Here is an 11,478-nt window from a genome sequence, read left to right as displayed (position 1 = left end):
TTCGATGAGGTTACAACATGCACTTAAGATCATACTTGTTTAATATTTTTTAGTGAATTTTTCCAAAGATTTTATCAAGTAATATTAAGGTTGTGTATTAAATTTTTGTATTGTTACATATACTCTAGTCAACCATCCATATAATTACACGTAGGACTCATTTATTTTATGTTTGTTTAGATAGGAACTCTTAAGGTGTAAAATAACTGAAGAAATCTCTGATGTAAGTGTTAAATGTTGTATATTTTTATAAATAAAGGTTACTGCATTAAATAATAACGTAAAATACAAAGGTCTGGCTCTCTTCTCTTCATACTAATCAGGTTCCTAACTTATTCGTTCTTTGTATTCTTCACCATAACAAGCTGCAAGGTAATGCAAAATGTTAACAAGTCAGTAATTGAATTAAGTAAAATACTTACTTTGTTACGGATATCTCGGGCATACCGGGGTCAGCTCCCTTTTTAAAACCTAAAAGAATATATTTTTAATTACAAAACTGATAACACAGGCCTGTAAAATTCACCTACCTAAATACAGAACTGTAGGGATGAAGGCATAATGAAAAACCGTCTTTCCAAACTCAATTACAATAGACAGACGTTGCTTTACTCCCTCAGATAATACCATTTTCTTAATTTTACTGAATTTTCACGGAAAATTTTGAAATTTCAATGCGGAAAGTGAAAAATAAAGTGTGGTTAACGTTCTATTTTGACTTTGACAACTACGGAAATCCATAGAGAAAACAAATCTACGCTCAAGGTCATGTAGATCATATATTAAATAATTTAGGTCTCTAAAAAACAGGTTTTGAGTAAAAAAAACATAGAATTTAGTATTTTGTAATGTTTTTTCCACATTTAGTAACCTTTTTCTAAGTGTTTTATGGTAAATAGGTAATATTTGAAGCAAACATTTTAAAACAATCATATCAAAATGAATAATATGATTTCTTGTTTTGCAAATGGTCGTTTATCTTCGGAACCGGTCGATGACAGCTGGTGACAGCCGAAACCTAATCAATGAAGGTGTGTTTCCGTAAATTGTCAGCAAATTTTTAATAATTTCCGATTATTTGTGCATTATCAACAGACTTAAACAGCAGTGACTAAACATCTGTAAAATGTAAATTGTTACAGTAAGCTCCCACGTTATTACGATGGCATAACATCGAGAACTTCACCAGTTCTTTTTTTAAATTGTGTCGCAAAAAAATAAAGTGTCAACAACATGAGTTCCAGCGGTCAGTCAAGCTTAAAAGAAACATTTTCGAGTGAAACACCAGAAAGTTAAGTTGTTCAGAGCCAACGAACCGTTCCTGAGTGTTTTTTATGTGGGGTATCAACCATACAGTAAGTGTGCACAGTGTTGTTATTCATGTTAATAGTTGTAAACAAACATCACCCTGGCTTATAGGTATAGGAATTTATAACTATAGATGTATATTTTTTCAGATTAATGAACTTAATGCATGTTACAATTCCGGTGATGCTTCTGCCAGACGATTTCAGAGCGTATTCTAAAATAAAGATTGACAACCACCTATTCAATAAGTAAGTAATATACACTATTTTTACTAGTTTTTTTTTTATTATGAGTTTGATACTGTATCTATCTGTATTTCAAACTTAATATAACAATAAATCTGAATTTCTAGGGAGAATCTACCGTCACACTTCAAAGTAAAAGAATACTGCCCTATGGTATTTCGGAATATCCGAGAAAGGTTTGGCATAGATGATCTGGATTATAAAGAATCACTAACAAGGTAAATAATTTAGTATAAAAAGTATTTATAGCATTTGATGTATCCTGTATGTGTGTATAACCATGTTTACATAAACCAACCAAGTACATGAGCAATTTTTATCAGTTATTTAAATGTTTATCTATAAATATAACTGATAAAGTTATAATTATGAACGGTTGATGTATGAGTCAGATAGTTAAGTGTTATTATGAATTTTTAAATTTAAAAATAGACTTCTTAGTACAGCTTCTCATACAACACAGAGCCTCCAAGAAGAATGACAGTTTTTATTGAAATGCGATTTTGTGGGCTTGTACAGGTTAATTTAGGGCATCTTTTAAAAATATACAGAGTTCTATAGGGTGTCCCCAAAAAAAGTTACACATCAAAGTTGTGTTTTTTCTTATGGAACACCCTTATATTAATCGATTTTCGCATTCTAGACAAAAAATAAAGGTTTGACATTTTGTGAAAAAATTAATAAATTTTAAATTTCAATAATAGCTACCAAAATTGGAAATTACCGTGTATAGCCTGATGTTTACTTAAAATAACCATTGTTCGTTAAACCGAATTAAAATCTTACTCGAAATATTATACAGGGTGAGACAAAATGAATATTGAACATTGGTAACATTTAAAAGCAAGTTACTTTGTTATTTTAAATTGAAGGCCCGGTATATTATTTCGTTATTCAATGGAGAATGCATACCTCTTCAAAATACTATTAAGGTTGTCTACACCCCAGACAAAGATTTTCCTAGATATTTTCATTTTTATTACTTAGTGTCAGTAGATCTTTATTATTTGATAAAATCTAGGTGTTCGTTAATTTAACAAAAATTAAAGGAAATATTTAACAGTATTTCAGTATCTAACATTTTATTTATAGCAGAATAACAACTAGATATGTAAACCTATAATTTTGTTACAAAAATTAGCTATAAGTGGCTCATGATGTTTCCCTTCTCTTAATAGGCTAACTTTTTTTGAGGACACCCTGTAGAACTCTCTAAATTTAAAAAAAAAATCTTTAAATTAACCATCATATGCTCTGAAAAAATTCATTTCAATACAAAATGAGGGGTGCCACACTGTATACATTAATTATTTTTTTTGCAGTTTTTTTTACTCTGATTTTTTTCATTAGGTCTCAACCACTGCCCGACGATTCAGCTGGCAAAAGTGGGGCAAAATTCTACCAAAGCTACGACAAAATTTTTATTATAAAAACTCTTACATCGGAAGAAGTGGAACGAATGCACAGCTTCCTAAAGCATTATCACCCGGTAAGAAACTCTATAATATACAGGGTGTGTCTGAATAAGCGTCCGATATTTTACAGGGTGATTTTTTACGTATTTTTAAGGTAAAAATTTTGCCGTGTATTAAAATGGTTTTTATTTTTTAACGCAAAAACGGCACGTCTGACAGAAAAATACCAAGAGATATAATTTGTTCTAAAATGAACGGAGATTCTAAAAATAATTTTTAAATTTTTTTTTATTTTACGAAAAACCAGTGGCGTACCATTTTTTTCTTTAAAAGTATCTGGTCGGTACCCCTCACGAACGACACTGGTGGAAATTTCAGAAATGTTTTCTTTATCGAAACGTGCTCTTTAATGGTGAAAAAACTTTACGAAATTTCATAAAAATATCTGGAACCACTTTGAAGATATTTAAAATAAACATTTTTTTCCAAAATTTGGCACCCTGTATCTCGAAAACTAAGCACTTTAGAATAAGTGTTTATATGAACTTTTTTGCTTAAAAATACTTCAACAAAAGGCAGTTATTTATTAACACCCCGTATAAATATAATTATTATAAATTTCATATTATATTTTATTTCTATAATAGTATATCGTTGAAAGACATGGCAAAACATTGTTGCCACAGTATCTAGGCATGTACAGGCTGACGGTTGACAACGGGGAACACTACATTGTTGTCATGCGTAACGTTTTTTCCAATCACTTAGGGATTCACCGAAAATTCGATTTGAAAGGTAAAAATTTTCTTCTTTTTTTTTCTCCCCGGTATTTTGATTATTGTATTTTATTTTTTTAGGCTCCACTGTCGACAGAGAAGCTTCAGAAAAAGAAAGAGAGAAAGACTTACCCACATTGAAAGACAATGATTTTGTTAATGAGCAAATGAAGGTGAATATAAAAAAAATAATAAAAACAATGAAATTGACGTTGACATTTGACAGGTCTTTATAGGGGAAGAGGCCAGGTCTAAACTGATGGAAACATTGACAGCCGATGTCGATTTCCTAACCAGATTACATCTGATGGACTACAGTCTGTTGCTTGGTATGTATTAACGTAAATAATAGAGTCATTTCCGCTCGAGAAGCGACAGTTGACAGATGACGTTTACAATGACGACAATAATTGTCACAAAGAGTTTATTTGTTTTTACTAAAAGAAATGTTTGCAAAATAATTTACACATAATATATCAGTTATAATTTTGAATGGTTTATGTTCATATGAAATTTGTCAACGCAGCAAGTCGAGGCATTTACGTCTAATAACGCACGGTTTCTACGTCTAGCAAATTTTCCCTAGATTTAAAGATTTTAATGTTTATCTTGATAAAAAAATTTAGTGGTTCCCATATTTTATTAGAATCGTCAACGCAGCAAAATTAAAAAGAAGCATAGTTGCCAAGTGTCGGAAAATTTCCCTAAATATAGGGAAAATTTTGATGTTTACAGGATCTGTGATTCTATCTAGTTCAGTTAATATCTTGATAAAAACAATGGTTCCTATATCTATTAAATTTGTCAAGGCAGTAAAAATCCACTATAAGTGGACGTTCAGGTCTAATAACACATTGTTGCCAGGTCTAGAAAGTTTGGTTTAGATCTAGAGAAATCTTGGTATATCTAGGGAATATGTTTTTTTTTCAGCCTAAAATGTCAATTTATTTCTTATAAAATGACATACGCATATACAGGTGATCTACCGTAGTTGCCAGGTCTAAGAAATTTTCCCTAAATCTAGTGAAAATTTCGCAGTTAATAGGATTTTTGAGCGTCGCAATTTCAGCTATTTCTTGATAAAAAAGTATTAATGGTTTCTATATCTATCAAATTTGTCAACGCAGCAAAAATCCGCTGTTGGTGGACATTAACGGAAAATATCGCATAGTAGCCAGGTCTAAAAAAATTCCCCAGATCTAGGGAAAATTTCGAACTTTACAGTATCAAAAAGCGTCACAATTTAAACGTGATTAAACAGGTATCCACGAAGTAGAGCGAGGCGAGCAAGAACTGCAAAGACAACGCGAACTTGAAGCGGAGAATCCACAGGATTCAGACGAGAGTGAATCCGGATCCGGCTTGGAGAACAGAGGCCAGATCGGATTCAATACCCCTCCGGATTCGCCCAACGCCTTGCCTCAATATTTGAGGGAACAGAGCAGCCTACAGTATGAAGGTAAATTTAGCAAAATTTACCAGTACATAAGTACGGTCTCAGGTGAGAAAGATTGAGTTGATCAGTTCATTATTTTTAGTTAAAATCATAGATAAGGGGATGTTCATTAATTATGTGAGGAATTTTTTGACTATTGTGTTTGACCTTTTCTTCAGTTATTTAACTTATAACTCGTCATACAGTCTCAGGGCTTTGACAAGAGCTAGTATCTGAGACGGTTTTACAGAGACTAGTTAGACTCCATTCCAAAAAAAAACGCAAGAGAAAAATTTTTCGTCGAAAATTAAAATTCGGTTTTAGTATATTCTTTTGATGATAATAATAATGTTATTTAATAGTGAATTTATACCCTCCAATCTGCTGATGGACAAATGCCATCCAGTTCAAAAGGACCCAGTCCAGAACAGTTTTCTCAATATAATTCGGTTTTAATATATTCTTTTGATGATGATAATGTTATTTAATAATGAATTTATACCCTCCAATCCAAGAATCATATTTCTTCAGCTTCTGGTAAACTGCTGATGGACAAAGGCCATCCAGTTCAAAAGGACCCAGTCCAGGACAGTTTTCTCAGTATAATTCGGTTTTAATATATTCTTTTGATGATAATAATGTTATTTAATAATGAATTTATACCCTCCAATCCAAGAATCATACTTCTTCACCTTCTGGTAAACTGCTGATGGACATATGCCATCCAGTTCAAGAGGACCCAGTCCAGAACAGTTTTCTCAGTATAATTCGGTTTTAATATATTCTTTTGATGATAATAATGTTATTTAATAATGAATTTATACCCTCCAATCCAAGAATCATACTTCTTCAGCTTCTGGTAAACTGCTGATGGACATGTGCCATCCAGTTCAAGAGGACCCAGTCCAGGACAGTTTTCTCAGTATAATTCGATTTTAATATATTCTTTTGATGATAATAATGTTATTTAATAATGAATTTATACCCTCCAATCCAAGAATCATACTTCTTCAGCTTCTGGTAAACTGCTGATGGACATGTGCCATCAGTTCAAGAGGACCTAGTCCAGGACATTTTTACTCATTATAATTCGGTTTAAATATATTCTTTTGATGATAATAATGTTATTTAATAATGAATTTATACCCTCCACTCCAAGAATCATACTTCTTCAGCTAATGGTAAACTGCTGATGGATATATGCCATCCAGTTCAAGAGGACCTAGTCCAGGACATTTTTCTCATTATAATTCGGTTTTAATATATTCTTGTGATGATAATAATGTTATTTAATAATGAATTTATACCCTCCAATCCAAGAATCATACTTCTTCGGCTAATGGTAAACTGCTTATGGAAATATGCCGTCCAGTTCAAGGGGACCTAGTCCAGGACATTTTTCTCATTATAATTCGATTTTAATATATTCTTTTGATGATAATAATGTTATTTAATAATGAATTTATACCCTCCAATCCAAGAATCATACTTCTTCAGCTAATGGTAAACTGCTGATGGACATATGCCCTCCAGTTCAAGAGGACCTAGTCCAGGACATTTTTCTCATTATAATTCGGCTTTAATATATTCTTTTGATGATAAAAATGTTATTTAATAATGAATTTATACCCTCCAATTCAAGAATCATACTTCTTCAGCTAATGGTAAACTGCTGATGGACATATGCCATCCAGTTCAAGAGGACCTAATCCAGGACATTTTTCTCATTATAATTCGGTTTTAATATATTCTTTTGATAATAATAATGTTATTTAATAATGAATTTATACCCTCCAATCCAAGAATCATACTTCTTCAGCTAATGGTAAACTGCTGATGGACATTGCCCATCAGTTCAAGAGGACCCAGTCCAGAACAGTTTTCTCAGTATAATTCGGTTTTAATATATTCTTTTTTTTGATGTTAATAATGTTATTTAATAATGAATTTATACCCTCCAATCCAAGAATCATCTTCAGCTTCTGGTAAACTGCTGATGGACATGTGCCATCCAGTTCAAGAAAGGACCCAGTCAGAACAGTTTCTCAGTATAATTCGGTTTTAATATATTCTTTTGATGATAATAATGTTATTTAATAATGAATTTATACCCTCCAATCCAAGAATTATACTTCTTCAGCTTCTGGTAAACTGCTGATGGACATGTGCCATCCAGTTCAAGAGGACCCAGTCCAGGACAGTTTTCTCAGGATAATTCGGTTTTAATATATTCTTTTGATGATAATAATGTTATTTAATAATGAATTTATACCCTCCAATCCAAGAATCATACTTCTTCAGCTTCTGGTAAACTGCTGATTGACATGTGCCATCCAGTTCAAGAGGACCCAGTCCAGAACAGTTTTCTCAGTATAATTCGGTTTTAATATATTCTTTTGATGATAATAATGTTATTTAATAATGAATTTATACCCTCCAATCCAAGAATTATACTTCTTCAGCTTCTGGTAAACTGCTGATGGACATGTGCCATCCAGTTCAAGAGGACCCAGTCCACGACAGTTTTCTCAGTATAATTCGGTTTTAAAATATTCTTTTGATGATAATAATGTTATTTAATAATGAATTTATACCCTCCAATCCAAGAATCATACTTCTTCAGCTTCTGGTAAACTGCTGATGGACATGTGCCATCCAGTTCAAGAGGACCCAGTCCAGAACAGTTTTCTCAGTATAATTCGGTTTGAATATATTCTTTTGATGATAATAATGTTATTTAATAATGAATTTATACCCGCCAATCCAAGAATCATACTTCTTCAGCTTCTGGTAAACTGCTGATGGACATGTGCCATCCAGTTCAAGAGGACCCAGTCCAGAACAGTTTTCTCAGTATAATTCGGTTTGAATATATTCTTTTGATGATAATAATGTTATTTAATAATGAATTTATACCCTCCAATCCAAGAATCCTACTTCTTCAGCTTCTGGTAAACTGCTGATGGACATGTGCCATCCAGTTCAAGAGGACCCAGTCCACGACAGTTTTCTCAGTATAATTCGGTTTTAAAATATTCTTTTGATGATAATAATGTTATTTAATAATGAATTTATACCTTCCAATCCAAGAATCATACTTCTTCAGCTTCTGGTAAACTGCTAATGGACATGTGCCATCCAGTTCAAGAGGACCCAGTCCAGAACAGTTTTCTCAGTATAATTCGGTTTGAATATATTCTTTTGATGATAATAATGTTATTTTATAATGAATTTATACCCTCCAATCCAAGAATCATACTTCTCCAGCTTCTATCCAAGTGCTGATGGACATGTGCCATCCAGTTCAAGAAGGACCCAGTCAGGACAGTTTTCTCAGTATAATTCGGTTTTAATATATTCTTTTTGAGTGATAATAATGTTATTTAATAATGAATTTATACCCTCAATCCAAGAATCATATTTCTTCAGCTTCTGGTAGAACTGGAGGATGGACATATGCCATCCAGTTCAAGAGAGGCCCAGTCAGGACAGTTTTCTCTCAGTATAATTCGGTTTTAAAATATTCTTTTGATGATAATAATGTTGTTTAATAATGAATTTATACCTCCAATCCAAGAATCCTACTTCTTCAGCTTCACAGTAAATACTGCTGATGGACATGTGCCATCAGTTCAAGAGGACCCAGTCCACGACAGTTTTCTCAGTATAATTCGGTTTAAAATATTCTTTTGATGATAGTGTTATTTAATCATGAATTTATACCCATTCCTCAATCCAAGAATCATACTCTTCAGCTTCTGGTAAACTGCTGATGGACATGTGCCATCCAGTTCAAGAGGACCCAGTCAGAACAGTTTTCTCAGTATAATTCGGTTTTAAAATATTCTTTTGATGATAATAATGTTATTTAATAATGAATTTATACCCGCCAATCCAAGAATCATACTTCTTCAGCTTCTGGTAAACTGCTGATGGACATGTGCCATCCAGTTCAAGAGGACCCAGTCCAGAACAGTTTTCTCAGTATAATTCGGTTTTAATATATTCTTTTGATGATAATAATGTTATTTAATAATGAATTTATACCCTCCAATCCAAGAATCATACTTCTTCACCTTCTGGTAAACTGCTGATGGACATGTGCCATCCAGTTCAAGAGGACCCAGTCCAGGACAGTTTTCTCAGTATAATTCGGTTTTAATATATTCTTTTGATGATAATAATGTTATTTAATAATGAATTTATACCCTCCAAACCAAGAATCATACTTCTTCAGCTTCTGGTAAACTGCTGATGGACATGTGCCATCCAGTTTATGAATAAAGTTGATAGATTTATATACAGTTTGCTAAAAAAATCAGGAAAATAGAGCTAAAAGAAAAAAATATAACTCTTTAATCTTGAAAAAAAAATTCCGTTAAGATTTTTTGCATCTGAGTGTTTATACCACCTTATGGTATGTTGTATCTGTTACTATTCTTTTTATTGCTCAACACTACATTGAGGTGTTTCTCGCTGTGAAATTTCCTTTTTGAGGGTGTTATGGGTGTCAAGCACTATTCCCTCACGTAATCAATGAACGCCTCTTTAATTAGGTACCTCTAGAAATTATTTTCGATACGTTTTTTCTAGGTGGTATAATCCCCGAGCTAGACATATACGCCATTCCGTCTTGCGAGACTGCTCCCGTCAAAGAGATATACTTCGTTGCCATCATAGACCGTGCTGACGCATTACGGTGTGAAAAAACAGGCCGCCAAAGCCGCCAAAACTGTCAAATACGGATCCAACGTCGACGGGATCAGTACTTGCGATCCCGAGCAGTACGCCAGAAGATTTATCGATTTCATGAGCAAATCCATAGAGTAGAGAAGAGGGATATAATTCTTTTTGGGGCAATAATTTCGGTTGTTTTAGTTTGTTTAAGTTTCTGGACCGTTTGATCGAAAAAAGGCGTCACAGACAGCTGGGGAACGATGATTATGATAATTTTGGAGAGTACTACGGGCCAGGTAAATGACGTCTATACAGGGTTGTTCCCAAAATTTTACTACCCTGTATCTAAAAAGTTAAGATGTTTAGGACATATATTCATATGAAGTTTTTTTCTTAGAATAGGTCCAAAAATCACCACCTTAAATATTAGTATGTCATTAAGGAACAACCTGTATAGGGCTTGACCTCGCCAAAATTATTTTCGATTGTCAGCCGTCTTTGACGCCTTTTTTTCGATCGTATGTTATAAAACGGTGTACTACTCCAAGCAACCTATCTTTATTAAGGGGTTTGGTTTAAACTGCAACAAGAAAATACAGGACGGTTTCTATTTATTAATATACAGGGTGTCCCAATAGAAGAATACACGCTACGGGGTGTATCTCGTAAACCAGGAGAGATACAGGGATGATTCAAATAGATAAAAGTTGTGTCGTTTTGAATTCTACAAAGTGATAGTTTCGAATCTAAAAAAATCCGGATATTTTCGGAGAAACCCCGATTTTTTTCTAAAGATTTATTTTTTATTTTTTCCTGAATATATTTAAAAAGATACTACAATAAATATTTTACGTTCTTTTGTTATTTTTGCAGCTCTACAAGCGGGTGTTGTCATATTTTTAATCGGATATTATTATTATACATTTTTTGGGGGTTTGGGGGGTAAGTGTAATACATCGTTGTATTTGGAAGGTTCTAGGCTTCGAAAAAATCGAATAAAAAATGCAGGTCCGTATTTGAAAAAATAGAGTTGATGATGATATTTCGGGAACGAAACGTCCGATTGGAAATCTGGCAACACCGTCTTGTAGAGCGGCGAAAATTGCAATAGGAATGTGAAGTTTGTATTGTCGTATATTTTCAAATTGAGTGAGAAAAAAAATAAATAAAAAAAATCGTGAAAATTTGGGGTTTCCCCAAAAAAACTGTTCCCTAATTTAACCATTTTTGTAGTTGTAGCGTGCATTTTTACATGGGACATTCTGTATTCGTGCTGTGTAACTATTTTTTGGCAGCTGGGTTTCTAAAAGCAAAATGTTACTTGATATTAAAATATTTTAAAAAATTATATAAAAAGTTTGTCTTTTTTGGAAAAAGCTTGCTAGTAATTAAAATTTACAGATACCTGAATATTACACATGGTTAACGCACAAAATTTATTAATATTTTTTATGTTTTTTAAGGCTCTTTTTAATTTTTCAAAAATTATTTTTGAGTAAAACTCACCAGAGCAATATCGTTTCTAGTCTTCTATATATGTATATTTTTTTCGCTAACATAATATTATAGAGTCAATGCCACTATACTTGCTGGAAAATGTACGTTTTTTCGGGGTATTGAAC

General features: G+C 32.7%; 1 protein-coding gene across 1 annotated transcript; it reads left to right on the top strand.

Moving 5' to 3' along the window:
- Window positions 1-1,025: 1,025 nt before the first annotated feature.
- On the top strand, window positions 1,026-11,034 carry LOC115875685 (phosphatidylinositol 5-phosphate 4-kinase type-2 alpha-like). Its single transcript, XM_030891217.1, is given in 12 exon segments — window positions 1,026-1,031; window positions 1,265-1,330; window positions 1,332-1,359; window positions 1,442-1,556; window positions 1,661-1,771; window positions 2,904-3,042; window positions 3,616-3,763; window positions 3,826-3,917; window positions 3,971-4,073; window positions 5,006-5,203; window positions 9,773-9,861; window positions 9,863-11,034. Coding segments are annotated over 12 exon segments (1,242 nt in total). The 3' UTR covers window positions 10,010-11,034.
- Window positions 11,035-11,478: the final 444 nt, after the last annotated feature.

The sequence above is a fragment of the Sitophilus oryzae genome, unplaced genomic scaffold, assembly GCF_002938485.1.
Source record: "Sitophilus oryzae breed Bouriz unplaced genomic scaffold, Soryzae_2.0 scaffold_1393_pilon_pilon, whole genome shotgun sequence".
NCBI classification, from domain to species: Eukaryota; Metazoa; Arthropoda; class Insecta; order Coleoptera; family Curculionidae; genus Sitophilus; species Sitophilus oryzae.
The sequence above is the reverse complement of the archived record's forward strand: the minus strand, read 5'-3'. Positions and strand labels throughout refer to the sequence as shown.